This window comes from Pelophylax lessonae (genome assembly GCF_965119305.1).
Source record: "Pelophylax lessonae genome assembly, chromosome: 2".
NCBI classification, from domain to species: domain Eukaryota; kingdom Metazoa; phylum Chordata; class Amphibia; order Anura; family Ranidae; genus Pelophylax; species Pelophylax lessonae.
In genome coordinates this window covers 211,874,280-211,892,428 of record NC_138769.1, presented here as the reverse complement: position 1 = coordinate 211,892,428, position 18,149 = coordinate 211,874,280, and the positions used below count along the sequence as shown (strand labels likewise).

Genomic DNA, 18,149 nt, shown 5'->3' with positions numbered 1-18,149 from the left:
AGACTGCAGGCACCACAGAGGAGACAGCAAGAGACTTCAGGCATCACAGAGGAGACAGCAAGAGATTGCAGGCATCACAGAGGAGACAGCCAGAGACTGCAGGCACAACAGAGGAGACAGCCAGAGACTGCAGGCATCACAGAGGAGACAGCAAGAGACTGCAGGCACCACAGAGGAGACAGCCAGAGACTGCAGGCACCACAGAGGAGACAGCAAGAGACTGCAGGCATCACAGAGGAGACAGCCAGAGACTGCAGGCATCACAGAGGAGACAGCCAGAGACTGCAGGCATCACAGAGGAGACAGCCAGAGACTGCAGGCAAGTACTGTGGATGGTGTGGTTGCAGTCAGTGTAAATATCTCTGGGGAAGCCTGTCCTCACTCACTCTCTAGAATAGACCTGTGTGACCCCCCTCCTCTGTGTGTATCTATGGCAGGAGCTCTGCTCACTTACATTAGCAGTGTCCCAGTCCAGATAGACGGTCTCCTCACACTCTCAGCCTTTCCGTTGTCAGTTGGAAGTACAGCAGAGGTGGAGGTGGAGCAGCTCAAGAGGAGAAAGTTACATCTTCCTCATGTCGGAGCCTCCATGCGCCTGATTGGTTGCTGGGATGCTAGACGGGCCCAGCAACCAATCATTTTGACAGGCAGGGACTTGGACGTTCTGGGAGCTCTGCCACTGGTGCAGGCTTTTATCCGAAGACTACCAGACTGATTGTCTCGGCTGCCCGGGCCCCCCAGCTGAGCTGAGAACACAGGGCCCGGTACAACAGGGCCAGTTGTACTGGCTTATCAGCGGCCCTGCTCAGGAGGAGTAGCAGAATGTATTTTGGGGTGTCATTTTTGCTATGTACATGCTATGTGTTAGAAATATCCTATAAATTGACAACTTTGTTTAAAAAAAATAGGTTTTCATTTTTTCCCACATTTTCCAAAACCTTGTGGAAAAAAATGACATTTTCAAAACACCCATAATGCCATAATAGAATATACGTTGGAGTGTTTGCTTTCTAAAATGGGGTCATTTTGTGGGCGTTTCCATTGTCTTGGTGCTCTAGGGCCTTCAAAAGTGTGATAGGTAGTCAGAAAGTTAAATGTGTATTTATGCTCCTAGAACGCCTGAAGGTGCTACTTGGATGTTAAGTCTCTTTATGTGGCCAGGCTGTGTAAAAGTCTCACACATGTGGTATCTCCATACTCAGGAAGAGTAGAAGAATGTATTTTGGGGTGTCATTTTTTCTATGTATATGCTATGTGTTAGAAATAGCTTATAAATTGACAACTTTGTGGGGAAAAAAAAGAAATAAAATATGCTTTTCTTCATTTTCGCAAGAATTGTGGGAACAAAATTACAACTTCAAAAAACTCGCAATGCCTCTTACTAAATACCTTGGACTGTCTACTTTACAAAAAGGGGTCATTTGGGGGGTATTTGTACTGTCCTGACATTTCAGGGCCTCAAGAAAGAGATAGGCCGTCAGTACATCAGGTGTGATCAATTTTCAGTAATTGGTACCATAGCTTCTAGACTCAATAACTTTCACACAGACTAAATAATATGCATTAATTTGGGTTAATTTTACCAGAGATGTGTAGCAGTATAAATTGTGGCCCAAATGTATGAAGGAAAATACATTTTTTACAAAATTTTATAATAGAAACTAAAAAAAAGTGTTTTTTTTTTTCAAAATGTTTGCTTATTTTTTTGCTTATATCACGAAAAAAAAAAAAAAACCCAGTTGTGATAAAATACCACCAAAAGAAAGCTCTATTTCTGGGGAAAAAATAGTAAAAATTTTGTTTGGTTACAGTGTAGCATGACTGAGCAGTTGTTATTCAAAGTGTGAGAGTGCTGAAAGCTGAAAATTGGTCTGGGCAGGAAGGGGGTGTAACTGCTCTGTACGAAAGTGGTTAAATAAATTAAACTTAATTAAATAAATTAAAAATACATTTTAATTCTCTATTCTGAAATCTTTTTTTAATATCACGTGACCAGCACAGCCCCAATCAGTGTTGTACAAACACAGATTTATATATCAGCAGAGTATTAGAAACTCCTCCCTCAGAACTTACCCCAAGAACAGAAAAGACCTGGAAAACATCATGTGACCTCTGAACAGCAATTATTAAATAAGCTACTGAGATGATTTTTTTATATTATATTAAATACAGTGGCATGATCTTTATATATAAATAGAAAGGATGATGGCAATTAATCATTGCATGTTTAGTATCATGTTAATGGCTAAAACATTTCAGATATAGAAGTCTTACCTTTGCACGTTGTATAAGGTGGCCATTTAAATACACCTTATAAGTCTGCACACCCAGTTCTTTAGCCATTCGTAATAAGCGATTCTGAGTGGGTCCCACATATGCTCCTCCAACATCCACATATTGAACTTCCTTGTTCTGTTAGAAAGGAAATATACCTCATAGGTTTTTGACATACAGCAATTAAAAACTATACTGTATATTGTAATTAATAGTTAATAAAAAGTCCAGTATACCACTTCTGCACAGTCTTTTAAGTTTGGATTTTGTGGTGATCAAGGATGGAGAAAAGTCCAACAAAGGCCTAAATTAAAATGCAATGTATCCCCTCTGTGACTGCATTGTTTTGCCATAGTTTGGAAACACAAATGACCATTAAAGCTGTAGAGATTTTTTTTTTTTGGGGGGGGGGGGGGCTGTGGGCTAAAGCCATAATGTGCATACTAGCACATTATCTTAAACTTACCTGAAAACAAAGCCCTCCTGGGTCAGTGCTGCAGGCGCCTCCATCTTCACCCATCTTGCTTCTGTGTTCATGGACTCCGGCTCTTTGACTGGCCGAAGCCGCGATGACATCACTCTGGCGCATGTGCACGGGAGCAGTCGTTCATGGCACAGGGCTCTGAAGGAACGGCACGGCTCCGTTCCTTCAGAGTGCATGCACTAGTGATGTCACTGGCTGCATGCAATGCAAATATCTCCTAAATGATGCCCATTTAGGAGATATTTACACTACCTATAGGTAAGTCTTATTATAGGCCTACCTATAGGTAAAAGCAAGAGAAGGAAGTTTACTTCCGTTTTAAGTAAGCGGTATTCCTTGATTAGCAGTAATGTTTGTTGACTTTACAATCCATTTTATAGGAAATGGGAATGCCACTGTACATTTTATGGTTTCTAGCCGCAATAAGGCAGTCATGTTAAACGGTTAGTTCACCTTTACCAAAAAACTGCCAATGCAGGTTAGAGGCATCTGCAAATAAAAACAAACTGTACAGCTTTTACCAAAGTTGAATAATGCCCTTTCTATAGGTGTAGGCCATTTATATACTGTACCTCCTGAAGCCTAACCTGAAAAACTCCCAGAGATTACATCATCCCATCCTTTCTTGCTGCTAGGACATTGCTAAGACACTCCCCCAGCTGATTCAAACATGCACTCTCTCTCCCTTGTCACAGTAGCTCTGAGCTCAGAAATGTTGTGACGAAGGAGATAGTGGACCGCGCATGTGCTGGGGGTTGAAATCTCACTCCTATGAGGGTGGGAGTGAGCAGTTAGGGCTGGGATTGTTTTAGCAATGTTCTAACAACAAGGCATGGTGGGATGATGCCATTTCTGGGATTTTTTTCAGCCAGGCTTTCGGAGGTACTTAAATGGCCTACACCTATAGCAAAGGCATTAACTAAACTTAGGGAAAGCTGCACAGTTTGCTTTTATCTGCAGGCTACTCTTACCTACATCAGCATTTTTGGTAATGGTGAACTAACCCTTTAAAGTAAATATTCACACAATTTTCTATGTAAAGATTCTCAATTCTTTAGTAAGTCAGCCAAGGTTTGACAATAAAAAAGCTTTTGTGTGTTGGCTGCTAAATAAGAATGTCTGTTTTTGATAAAGATCAGCCCACATTTTAGTAACCATTCAAGCAGAACTCCAGAGAATTCCAGAAGGTTCACAAATGCTTTCTTCCACCTATATGATAAATACCTTTACAGAAATCTTTTGCCAAGGGTTGCAAGCACATGTAGACATTCACGATTAGATAAACCATCTTTTTTTTACGGAGTCTGTCAGTGTTTGTATTAAATAGAATGTATAGGGCATGTTTTTCAAAGATTATCTACAGTAACCCTTTATAGTATATGAGGTTTACATTTTTAGAAGCTAGCTCTTCCAGTTTTAGCTATTGTATGAAGTATAGCAATTTCTAAATAACTACTCGATAGAGCTTCCAGTGGCACAGTGCAATTACTTTGTCTCTTAACATTTGTTGAGAAAAGATATCATTCACCTATTAAATGCATTGGTTTCAAAAACTCATAGGGGTTGATTAGCTTAAGGAATATAGACTATTTGCTTAGTAAGGCAAGGTTCACACCTATGTGTTTTTTAATGCTTTTGCAGAAATGCACCACTGTCCAATTAACATGGTTTCCTCGGAGCATGGCTTAGACATCAGAGCTTGAGAATGTGTGGAGTTGAGCTCCGAGCAAACTGTTTAAACTTTAACAGCGGCCTTACAGGAGTTTTCTCCGATCTCAGGATTCCTCCCAAGTCTCCGCAGCAGCCTCTCTGAACCCCTCTAGACTGCACCATCTTCAAAGATGCCTATTTTTCTTAAAGCCATCGGGGACTCGCTGAGTTTTCCAAGATGGCGTCGACACTAGACTCCGCCATCTTACACGCGGCTTATCCTATCCAATCTCCGAGGTTAGTACCCACATCGATTCCTCCTCCCACCTCCCTGTGTACCTCAGACAGTCATGATAAGGGCTCTGAATTTGGGAATGCCCTGCGGGATCAAGATCTTCATACACATATCTGGTGTCTCCCCACTAAGGGAGAATGGGAATGGTTTACCACACGGGTAGAGAAGGCCCTGCGGCAGGACATGGAAAACTTACAGGTTGAGACTACACATCTTGGGGGTAGAATTGAATCATTGGAAACCGGTGTTTAGGATATGGTTCCCCACTTTACATGTGTTAAAGGACCATAGCCTGGCACAGGATAAATAGATAGATGCCCTCTCCGACCAGCTGGATGATTATAAAAATAGGAGCCACAGAGCTAACATTCCAATTAGAGGCCTGCCGAAAGCTACCTCTTGCTGGGACATAGTCCCCACTTTGCAAGGCATCTTAAAAGATTGTGGGCTGGGTCACCCCAGACCAAATTGAGATTAATCGTGCCCATAGGGCTTTGGGGCCACCATCGTGGCGTCTCCTATGTTGACTTTGATGGAGCCAAGCTGTCCTTGTACCTACCAGGACCTTTCTCGCCGCACACTAATGCAACGCAAGGTGCTAAAACCATTGCTTGAATCCCTCTGAGATGTGAAGCTCACATATCATTGGGGATTCTTGTTGAGCCTTTCTGTCCATAAGTACGGCAAACAGATTACCCTGAGAGATAAGGATGATCTGGCCCGCTTTTTGGCTCAACGTAACCTGCCTTCTGTTGATATACTAGATGGGCATTCCTCTACCCACTAGTCTACAACCTTTGCAACCAGTCCTTAGATGAAGACAGAACTATCCAAGATCTGGATCATCCAGTCAGGCTGTGTCCCTCATCTCCCGTGACTACTTGAATAGCCATACACTGCAACTGAGATGTGATCTACTGCTCCCCCGGAGGACCTCCAATTTCTAGGCTGGCTTCTATACAGGACAGACTGTTGTTGTTCTTCAGGAATGGTTTCTGCCCCCTTGAATTCAGAACATTACTTTGGGTTTCTTCCCCTATTCCCTTACCTCTTGGACCTTTACACCTCCCCAACCTTCCCTTTCTTTCCTTTCCTATTACCCTCCCTACCACCCTCTCTATGCCTTTCCCATTTTCCCTCCTTTTTCCTCCCCTTCTTCCCAACTTGGCCATGTGGTAAACCGCCCTGTGTGGCACACTTAGTGTCTACCTGTTTTAAAGATGTGGGTTCGCCACTCATTTCACGCCTGATGCCTTCCACTTTCCCCCCCAATAGGCTGACTCTACAGAGTTGTTGATCCCAATTGAGTTCTCTAGCCACTTGACGGTACCCCCTGATGGCTTGTTCTGGAGGCAAATATTTGCCCTTTGGGCAATTTGTTTTTATGTTTTTCTCAGTTTCTTCTTTTTGATTCTAATATGGTTCTTTTTTACCTTAGTGCTGTATGAGACCTGTTGTGGGCTGCTGCAAGACTCTCACTCACACCATTATGGGCAATACCTGCTGCTCCTTTAGCCCCTTTTAGCCATGGCTTCCTTAATGGTGGTCTTATATAACGTGCGTAGTTTAGGCTTACCCTACAAGCGTGGTAAGTTGTGGCTCAAATCAACGAGACTGTGTGCACATATCCTCATATTACAGGAAACACATTTCTTTCAGGACTCAGTCCCCCTACTGCCTACTCACCTATATAGTCAGTGGTTCCTTAGCAACTCTCCCCACGCTAAGTCAGGAGGAGTGGCTATCGCCACCCAAAAAAACTGTTCCTTTGTTCCAGTAGACCACTATGCTGATCCCTACAGGAGGTTTGTATTTTTTGACCATAAATTTACTTTTGCAGCTGTGTACGCCCCGAACACTGGACAGCTAACTTTTATAGACTCAGTGCTGGAATCCCTCTCCTCTTTCCATGAAGGGCAACTAATTCTGGGGGGGGGGGGGATTTGAACATGTGCCCCCGGACCCTTGCCTAGACACTTCCTCTGGTCAGTGTGTACATTCCTTTGCTTTTCTAAAAACACTTTCAGAAATCCTTGCATGCTCATCACCTGGTTGACAACTGGAGAGTCCTTCATCCCACAGAAAAGATTTCAGCTATTATTCGGCTACTCACGATTCTACACTCGCATTCATTTGCTGCTAATGGACCAATCATTTTTGGAGTCACTTTCCGGTTCGTCAATAGGCTCTCTTACATTTACGCAGGATCAAGGCAGAAGGGATTCCGGTCATCTTAGTGGCCCCGGACTGGCCTTGCCGGGCTTGGTATGTCAATGTGGTGCAGCTGATCGCCGACGTTCCTTGGAAGCTTCCTCTCAGGAAGGATCTTGTGTCCCAAGGGCCAATCTTTCATCCTGCTTTACAGTCGCTGACTTTGATGGTCTCTGTTGCCACCTTGGGACCTCAATTTGGTGCTCTCAGTCTTCTAGAAGCCTCCTTTTGAGAATCTTTGGGAGATTCCCCTGCTTACGCTGTCCCAGGAGGTGGCCTTTTTGTTGGCTATCACCTCTGTGCGCAGGGTGTCAGAATAAGGTAAGATAAGGTAAAAGAAAGAGATAAGGTGATTTTTCGCCTCTGTCCGTCATTCCTCCCTCAAGTTGTCTCTGATTTTCATTTGAATAAAGGCATTGTGTTGTCTTCCCTGTGTCCCAGGCCAAAACATCTGAAGGAAATTGCTCAAATTGGTAAAAAATTTCCATATACACACTCCTAATCCTTGTGGACAGCATTCCCAGAAGAGTTGAAGCTGTTAGAGCTGCAAGGGGTGGGCCAACTCAATATTGAACCCTATGGAATAAGACTGGGATGCCATTAAAGTTCATGTGTGTGCAAAGGCAGATGTCCCAAAACTTTTGATAATATAATGTACTTTAAATCGACAGATCAAGACTTATATGGTTTTACTCTAGGCACACATAAATTCCAACTATCAGGTAGGCCAAGCAGGGAAAACATTTTTAACCAAAAACAAAGTATGGAATAAAGCTAAACCAAAACATTCTGGGGTTGATTTACTAAAACTGGAAAGTGCAAAATCTGGTGCAGATCTGCATAGAAACCAATCCGCTTCCAGGTTTTTTTGTCAAAGCTTAATTGAACAAGCTGAAGTTAGAAGCTGAATAATTGGCTACAATGCACAGCTGCACCAGATTTCGCACTCTCCAGTTTTAGTAAATCAACCCCAATGCATAAAATATAATGGAAACATGACTGTTTCACTTACTCGAATTGTGTGTGTTCGTCCACCAACTCTGTTCTGAGCTTCCAATAGCACCACGTTAATTCCTGACTCTTTGAGCAGTTTAGCAGCAGAAAGTCCTAAATCAACAATTGGCATAAGTTAGCTATTACCATCTAAAAAATGTGTAATTTACTTCAATTCCCAAAAACTTAAAATACATTCTTTCCAAGCGTTTGTATATTATCTATAGTATTTACAAATCTGAACGGGGTCTGCTAAATTATCAGAATATTTGGCTGCACAACAACAGTGTCCATCACATGTTGTTATTTGTGACTGACATTTGTTTAGAAACTCCATGAAATACCCTTTTCACTCAGTAAATACTGCTTTCTGAGGTCCCATCTCAGTGCTCTGTGCTGGCAGAGTTGAGTAGCAGCCCCACCCCTCATCATACACAGAAAATCAAGTGCACTAGGTCTAAAGTCTAGTACACATGAAACAAAAGTCAGTCAATTGAGCAGGACCGACTTCTGTTTATTGGTCTTGCTGAAAAACCAGCATTTGATCAGCTGTTGCAGCCAACGGATGCAAGCGCTGATCAGTGTATACTGGTTGGGATGGAGTCGCCTTGTCAGAATACAATAGCACAGTGGGAGATCCCCACATCACACATCTGCAACCAGCTGGTTAAAAGAAAACATAACATGTATACCCCCCATATCTCTTATGCCTGTTGGACTGCACAACCCTATTTAGAAAAACACACAAACAAAAGCGCTGTCGGTAGGTGGTCACTAAATGGTGCTAGAGTACAGTAAGGCAGGCCATACATGGCAGCAGGAACCAGCCGACATTTGAACTGTGTATGGGCAGACTGAATGTTCCAAGCAGGGGCGGATCCAGAGTATAGTTTCGGGAGGGGCACTGCCATAAAAAATGTGTTGCTTACAGAACTGTTTTTAACGTATTATACGGTCCTAACCTTGTTTAAAACAGTGACACATTTATCATTCCAGATTAGAATATTACATTACAAACAGACAAACATACATGATACAGGAGAGAGTCAGAGACTGCAGACATGATACAGGAAATGGTCAGAGACTGCAGACATGATACAGGAGAGAGTCAGAGACTGCAGACATGATACAGGAAATGGTCAGAGACCGCAGATATGATACAGGAGATGGTCAGAGACTGCAGATATGATACAGGAGATGGTCAGAGACTGCAGATATGATACAGGAGATGGTCAGAGACTGCAGACATGATACAGAAAATGGTCAGAGACTGCAGACATGATACAAGAGATGGTCAGATACTGCAGACATGATACAAGAGATGGTCAGAGACTGTAGACATGATACAAGAGATGTCAGAGACTGCAGACATGATACAGGAGATGGTCAGAGACTGCAGACATGATACAGGAGATGGTCAAAAACTGTAGACATTATACAAGAGATGGTCAGAGACTGTAGACATGATACAGAAGATGGTCAGAGACTGCAGACTTGATACAAGAGATGGTCAGAGACTGTAGACATGATACAAGAGATGGTCAGAGACTGCAGACATGATACAGGAGATGGTCAGAGACTGCAGACATGATACAGGAGATGGTCAGAAACTGTAGACATTATACAAGAGATGGTCAGAGACTGTAGACATGATACAGGAGATGGTCAGAGACTGTAGACATGATACAGGAGATAGTCAGAGACTGCAGACATGATACAGGAGATGGTCAGAAACTGTAGACATTATACAAGAGATGGTCAGAGACTATAGACATGATACAGGAGATGGTCAGAGACTGCAGACATGATACAGGAGATGGTCAGAAACTGTAGGCATTATACAAGAGATGGTCAGAGACTGTAGACATGATACAAGAGATCAATGTATCAATGCAGCCCCACCAGTGGTCATCAAATGCAGCTTCACCGGTACCAATCAAATGCAGTCTCATCAGTGCCCATGAAATGCAGCTTCACCAGTGCCCATCAAACGCATTCTCACCAGTGTCCATCAAATGCAGCCTCATCAGTGCACAACAGTAGTAAAAATAATACTTGTCAGGGGTTCCAAACCTTATATCTCTATCCAAAACTACATACACGTGCAGCACAAAATTTAGCCAGATGATAAACAAAAAAATACATATTTTTACCATTTATATAGGAGAGAGGGAGAGAGGGAGAAAATAAGAAAATATTGCAGTAATAAATTATGTTCCGCTTTAAGACCCTGCCTTCATTTTTCCGTGTCTATTGCCTACTTCCTAAACCATGGTTGAATTATATCAGAGACTCTTTTACTTCCTGTTGTGTCTTCAGAACAGGAAGTGAGGGAAAATCTCCTTAATGATGGGACACTGACAAAAAACAAACTAAAACTCAAAAACACCTGTGCTCGTAATAAAATGGTGATATCAATAACCAAATAGGAGCAGCCAGCACAGTTTCCTGGTAAAAACAATATCAATAATAATAAATAAATTTAGCGCTTTAAATGTGAGTAAAGTCCATAACATTAGGAGATGAAAAGTTGATAGATAGGGATCCAGTAACTGTGGTTCCACACGACAGGTGCTAGTGAAAAGCCGCCACTGGTAGAGGGGACACACACTGATCCTTACCCCAAATGTTGGACTACTCAAAAGTAGTCAATAAAGCGTTTATGTAATGAACTTCAAGCTGTCGTACTCCTGGGGTCTTTTGGTATTGGTAACTGTGTCCAATCAAACTAAAACACACTCCTTCCAGGACAATACTGTATTCTTTTTTGTTGAAAATGTGAAACCAAGGTTCTTAATTCTCTCCTCAGCTCGCGCCTCACTCTTCAAATCTTTGGCAAAAAAGAATACCGTATTGTCCTGGAAGGAGTGTGTTATAGTTTGATTGGACACAGTTACCAAAAGACCCCAGGAGTACGACAGCTTGAAGTTCATTACATAAACGCTTTATTGACTACTTTTGAGTAGACCAACATTTGGGGTAAGGGTCAGTGTGTGTCCCCTCTACCAGTGGCGGCTTTTCACTAGCACCTGTCGTGTGGAACCACAGTTACTGGATCCCTATCTATCAACTTTTCATCTCCTAATGTTATGGAATTTACTTTAAAGTGCTGTGCTGCATTAATTTTGAATGAGAAACAACCATTCCCAAAACAACCATTCCCTGCCCTTTGCCATTAATGTTAAAGCGGAGTTCCACCCATTTATTATGAGATGCACTGACTGACTGAATCCCAATGCAAACTATTTTTTATTTTTTTTGTAAGGAAATACTGTTTTTCTTCTTTATACATCCGCACTTCCGGGTCCTGCTGCCTATAGGTGATTGCGTCACTCGGCGATTCACAAGGGCTCCTGGGATAGCGGCGTCATGTATCCCAGCAGCCCTTGCGAATCGCCTAGTGACGAAATCTCGCATTATTTCCAGCCCGGCACCAGCTGTTCTCAGGGATGTATTGCATTCAGTCTGCGCCCTGCCTCCTCTCAGTGAGCTCTACGGGATGTAATGCTTTCAGTCCGCGCTCCGCCCCGCCTCCTCTCAGTGAGTGCGGACTGAAAGCATTACATCCCGTAGAGCTCACTGAGAGGAGGCAGGGCGCAGAATGAATGCAATACATCCCTGAGAACAGCTGGTGCCGGTCTGGAAATAATGCGAGATTTCGGCACTAGGCGATTCGCAAGGGCTACTGGGATACATGACGCCGCTATCCCAGGAGCCCTTGCGAATCGCCAAGTGACGCAATCACCTATAGGCAGCAGGACCTGGAAGTGCGGATGAATAAAGAAGAAAAACAGTATTTCCTTACAAAGAAAATAAAAAATAGTTTGCATTGGTAAAAGCATTTTTAAAGGGGATTCAGTCAGTCAGTGCATCTTATAATAAATGGGTGGAGCTCCGCTTTAACATTAATGGCAAAGGGCAGGGCACTTTTTTTTTTCTTTAATACATCCATTAAATTGTACTTACTTTTGTACTAGTCACTGTCACTCTCTGAGTCACTCACTGTGTCACAGATCACAGTCACTGTCACTGACTGCTCAGATTCTTCTCCTTGGTCGGTCAGTGCTGGCTGCCTGGCTACTTGGAGAGAAGCTGCTGAAACCTGGAGGGAGGAGGTGGGTGGAGCCAGCACTCTAAGCGCGCTCCGCTGTGGATGCTGGGGCATCGCTCTCCTTCACTCCTTAGACCGCTGAGGTGACGTCACTGGTTGCTAGATGCCAATCGGCAATTGGCATAGCAACCAGTGCACTCACTGCGAGCGGGCCGCGGCTGCTGAATAGGCCAGCGGCGCAGCGGCGGGACTACAGGAGAAGCTTTCAGCTCCGCCGCGCTGCTGGCCTGCTCCTGCTGGGGAGAAAGGAAATTGGGAACTCTGGGCTGGTGGACCGTGGACTGGAGAGTTACAGTAAGTGCCGTGGGTAATATTTTTCTCGGGGGGGGGGGCAATTGACCTGATGTGCCCCCCCCCCCTGGATCCGCCACTGATTCCAAGTTGATCAATCAAAGGATTCCTGCATCAATGTTGTCTGTGTTGATAGGGAATCAAGCAAATGTTTTACCTGCAACCCGTGATTGCAAAAAAATAAATTTGCTCCGTTTATGGCTGGACTTAACCACTTAAGCCCCGGAAGATTTTACCCCCATTCCGACCAGGGGGTATTTTGCGATTCGGCACTGCGTGACTTTAACGGAGAATTGCGCAGTCGTGCGACGCTGTACCTAAACGAATTTGGCGTCCTTTTTTTCCCACAAACAGAGCTTTCTTTTGGCGGTATTTGATCACCTGTGCGATTTTTTGATCACGCGCTATAAACAAAAAAAGAGCGTCCATTTTGCAAAAATAGCAATATTTTTCCCTTTTTTTTATATGAAATTCCCCCCAAAAAAAATGTAAAAATCAAAATTTTTTAAAATTTTCGGCCAATTTGTTTTATGCTACCTATGTTTGGTAAAAAAAATCGCAAAAAGCGTATTTTGATTGGTTTGCGCAAAAGTTATTGCGTTTACTAACAAAGGGAAATATTTTTGTCATTTTTGTTGTTTTTTTTTTTAACGCGTAATGGCGGCGATCTGCGATTTTTTTTTGCGGTACTGCGACATTGCGGCGGACAGATCGGACCCTTGACTGACATTTCTGACACTTTTGGGGTTACCAGTGACATTTCTACAGTAATCAGTGCTATACATATGCACTGTTACTGTAAAAATACACTGGTAGTGAAGGGGTTAACTTTATTTGAGAGGGAGGGGCTGTGTGTGTCCCTAGGGGCGTGATTCTAACTGTGATTGGCTGGGGCTTCAGCTGTATGCAGAGTGATCAACGGATCTACATAGTAGATCCATGTGATCAGCTCTCATACAGCGAGGAGAATGACAGGCAGCTTGTTTACACAAGCTGCCTGACTTTCTCCCTCTCCCCCGCCGATCGCAGAGTGGCCGGCGGCGATCGGGTCCGCCGGTCACACGCGCGGGGGGGTCCGTGACCACTCGGGAGCGGGAGCGCGCGCTCGCTCCCTAGACCCTCACAAGCTAGTGACGTAGCCCTACGTCACTTTGCCTGTGAGGGGCTGACCGCCGACGTAGATAGTCGTGCGGCGGTCGGCAAGTGGTTAATGAGATCAGCTGGATGGACTGATATATGTTTCTATATAAATACAGTAAAACCTTGGATCACGAGCATAATTCGTTCCAGAAACATGCTTGTAATCTAAAGCACTCTTATATCAAAGCAACTTTCCCCATAAGAAGCTAAGATTATTCGTTCCACAACCCTTTATTCACAAGTCCTTCAGTTTATCGTCCATATAAAAAGAGCGATCTGAAAGTGAAGCTTGAAGCACCAGGTGGACCAGGTCTTGCTCAATTTCGTGAGCGTCGTCCCAGTCATACCTGCTCTCCCTCCACTCCAAGAGATCACTGAACCGGGCTTGTGTAGGGCTCCCAAATTCCAGCTCTGAAAAAGACTCCCATAACAAGCCAGGACCATCAAACTCCTCTCCCTCTGGCTTGTCATGCTCGGCTGTCCAGGGCAGGTACTGTGCAACACACCACCACAGTGCCTGGTAGGCATCCTCCAGCCACATCTCCTGCCATACCCGGAGCTCCAATTCTTTTACCCATTCCTCCCGAGGCTGCTCCCCCAGGAAGGGCATCCGCAGGGCTACTCGCTTCTGCAATCGCTGGTCTTCCTTGGGGAGTCTCTCACCCCGCTGGTACTCCACAATGCCCAGTGCCTGGTACCAGATGCCTTTACGGACTGCATCTCAGTCATCCATGGCACCCTCATCGAACTCCACTGCTGGTTCCTTGCTGGTGCTGTCAGGGTCGCTGTACTGGGACATGCGTTGCCCTCAATTGTAAAATCCAGAGCAATGGTGTCTCCTGTAGCTGTCCTTCTGGCTGTAGGAACGATCACGCCGCTTGCCACCAAATGTAACGGACCGTTTCAGCAGACAAGGGGTTAAAATCCGTTTAGGCGATATGCCCCTTTCTGAGAGACAGGCTCAGCTACTTTCAGGACACCAAACTCCCGAACTGGATACAATATAGCACTCCAACCTGGAACCTCACGAATAGCTGCTAGCAGACGAACAGGAGAAGCATTCATCAGCTTACATTCCTAGCAATCAGTCTACAGCAGCATACAGTGAATCCCCCCAAGAACGAGACAAGGCTCCGTGTGGAAGGTCAAGCAGTGGTATCTTTATTGAGGGCTACCTGCCCCCGTATTTATACAGGTCTCCCACCTGGTGGACACTCCCTTAGGGGACCAAATGGAAGACTGTAACACAAACAGACATGTATCACATTACAGACTCCCAGAAGCAAAACATCCCCACAATGCATCCTGGCTTCCTCCCTTAGTAGACAGCCAGGTGAGCTCATTAACATGTTTATCAATAGTCTCAGTTAATCAGTAGACATTCCTCAGGAGGGGGCTGCTGGAAACCATCCCCCCCCCCCTCTCTCTGCAGCTAAAGCTAGTTTTCACAGCAAGACTCCATTACACACATGGGGACCAAAATACAGTATTATGCTTTAAAATATATAAAGTTACTTTTTATACATTAAACATAGACATGTCACATATCCCCAGATAGCTCAGGTCTGAGTGCACATTATTAGGTGAATGGCACTCAGACCCCACGAATACAGTTTAATCGCCATGGAGCCAAAGTCTTTTAAAACCTGGTCCATAGTCCAAAGGCAGCAGGCGGGCAACCAGGCTCCTCCAATGCAATGTGGCGAGGTTGGTCTCGTCACAGGCATGTATCCACAGGGTTCATAAAAAAGGTTTATTGAGCAGATTAGGACAGATAAAATGGCTCTTTAAAATAAATGATGCTGTAGTAAAATGCTTACTGTGACACTGTAAAGATGACAGTAATAGCATACCAGCCTTAGGCACATTGAGAATCGCTGGATAAACAGGTGAATCCAAGGCCAAAAGGCCAGAATCAGCTGGAGAGATAATGTTCAGTGTGGAGAGGTTATACAGCAGATTCCAATAAGATCCCAATTACTTCACAGGAACTGCAAAAGGCTGGGAGGAAGCCACAATGCTCACAATGGCCTTGATGAGGATCGAGAAATTAATAACGTAGTATATCATCTTGACATTAAGCTATATGATGTTATACTATACATCATACGATGCTATATACGTTATGGATTTCTTGATCCTCAATAATAATATAGTGTATAAAACTATAAGTATTGGGATGCCTGCCTTTACACCCACATGAACTTTAATGTCATCCCAGTTTTAGTCCATAGGGTTCAATATTGAGTTGGTGCACCCTTTGCAGCTATAACAGCTTCAACTCTTCTAGGAAGACTGTCCACAAGGTTTAGAAGTGTGTCTATGGGAATCTTTGACTATTCTTCTATTAGCATTTGTGAGGACAGGCACTGATGTGGACAAGAAGGCCTGGCTTGCAGCCTCCACTCTAATTCATCCCAAATGTGCTCCATCGGGTTGAGGTCAGGCCAGTCAAGTTCCTCCATCCCAAACTCGCTCAACATATCTTTATGGACCTTGCTTTGTTCTTTAGTCTAAATAATTTGGTGTAGGGGGGATTAAGGTGTGGGGGTTGTTTTTTAGGGGTTGGGCTTGGCTCCTTAGTTCCAGTGAAGGGAACTCTTAAGATGTGTCAGCATACCAAGACATTTTGGACAATTTCATACTAACTACTTTGTGGGAACAGTTTGGGGATTGCTCCTTCCTGTTCCAACATGACTGCACACCAGTGTGCAGTCCATAAAGTTAATTAAGATAATGTAGTGTAAATTTCTGTGATTTTAACTGGGCATTTCAATTTTGCTACATTAAAATGTCTATATTTTAAATGTCTTCTTTTTACGTACAAAAGTTAAGAATCATAAAAAAATATCTTCAGAATCATAAAAACAATCATAAGTCATTAGGGAGAAGGTAGTTAAGCTGGAATCTCTTCACATGGTTCCTGGCTTCTGACTGATTGCTGACTTGGGTATTAAGGAAAGAAGAACATGTTCCCTGCTTTTTATGCCCAATTTAATCTTGATAAAATGGATAGAGACTAAAACGAAACTTACAATGCTCATTTTATTACTGGACCAGTACTGGAAAATATCAGCTACTTGACAAGTGATCTCACATTGAAGCATCTGGATAGGATCTGATTCCTCCCACTGCCTTCCATGTTCTGCAAACTAATATCTGCAGCCAAATACCAACATTTTTAAAATGTTGGAATCAGATTAAGTTTGTAAATACTGTACATCACGTACCATTAAAACTAGATCACGTTATTTTAATTACAAAAACTGCAGAACTTTACACAAACACAACATATCTAATGTGATAATTGCTTCAGAAATATTAACGCTTAACCACTTTACCGCTGCTCACTAGAGCTCTACTGCGGCAAAGTGGCTCTTGTAGGTCTGACGACGTGGACCTACGTCGGCAGACACTCCCCCTTCGAGGCTCGCTCCCGCTGTATTCAGTCACAGCGGGAGTCGGGCCAGGGGAGGAGCAGCGGCGATCGAGTCTGGAGATCCGCCCGCTTGTGTAAACAAAGCGGGCGGATCTCCTAAGTGACAGGCAGGGTCAAATTGCAGGGTTCAGCATAGCTGAACCTGCGATCTGTCCTTGTGTCACTCAGTCACCTCCCCCCCACACATGTCAGTAAGCACCAGGCATACATTAACCCCTCCCTCTCCAATAAAATTAACCCCTTCCCTGCCAGTGTAATTTTTACAGTAACAGTGCATATTTATAGCACTGATTACTGTAGTAATGTCACTGGTACCCCCAAAAGTGTCAAAAATGTCAGTCAAGGGTCCGATCTGTCCACCGCAATGTCGCAGTCCCGCAAAAAAAAAATCGCAGATCGCCGCCAGTACTCGTTTAAAAAAAAAACACCAAAAATGACAGAAATCTTTCCTTTAGTTAGTAAACGCAATAACTTTTGCGCAAACCAATCAAAATATGCTTATTGCAATTTTTTTTACCAAAAATATGTAGCAGAAAACAAATTGGCCTAAAATGATAAAAAATTTTGATTTTTACATTTTTTTGGGGGGAATTTCATATAAAAAAATGTGAAAATATTGTTATTTTTTCAAAATTGTCGCTCTTTTTTTGTTTATAGCGCAAAAAGTAAAAATCGCACAGGTGATGAAATACCACCAAAAGAAAGCTCTATTTGTGGGGAAAAAAGGACGTAAATTTCATTTGGGTACGGCGTTACATAACCGCGCAATTGTCAGTTAAAGTTGCACAGTGCCAAATCGCAAAAAGTGGCCCAGACGTAAGACAGCAAAATCCTCCGGTGGTAAAGTGGTTAATGTTAAACCATTTAACATATGATACTGTAAGAAAAATAAAAGTATTTGAAATAAAAGAGATCCTAAATATGTCTGAATTTTTTTTCTAGTGCATACGTGACAGAAAAAAAAGAATGTTTGCTTGTTTAATGCCTTGCAGAAACTAACTTATAATTAGACAGTTAGGATCATTGCCAAACAGTATCTTTTCCTATATCAAGTGGTGAGCTGGAAGCAAAGTTTTATGAAATGTTTCACATGCGTGGGAATGATGTGAACATAGTTTTTTCAGGGCATGAAAAAAAATTGCAAGCATGCCTCCCTTTGAACTATGCTGTCCTTTCATAGTTCATATAGAAACAAAACATTGCATTTCACAGTTGAGGACATTTTTTTGAATACATACAGGATATAGCACTGCGGTCTACC

The 18,149-nt window shown here is 43.3% G+C and overlaps 1 protein-coding gene across 1 annotated transcript in view; it reads right to left on the bottom strand.

The window, feature by feature from the left end:
* Positions 1 to 18,149, bottom strand: part of LOC309547665 (amine oxidase [flavin-containing] B-like) — a 151,447-nt gene that overhangs the window by 105,685 nt on the left and 27,613 nt on the right. Inside the window, exons 2-3 of the mRNA XM_082247560.1 lie at positions 7,927 to 8,021; positions 2,275 to 2,412 (exon numbers count right to left, since the gene is read on the bottom strand). Of these exons, the coding sequence (XP_082103686.1) occupies positions 2,275 to 2,412; positions 7,927 to 8,021 (233 nt within the window). The remainder of the gene's footprint in view (positions 1 to 2,274; positions 2,413 to 7,926; positions 8,022 to 18,149) is intronic.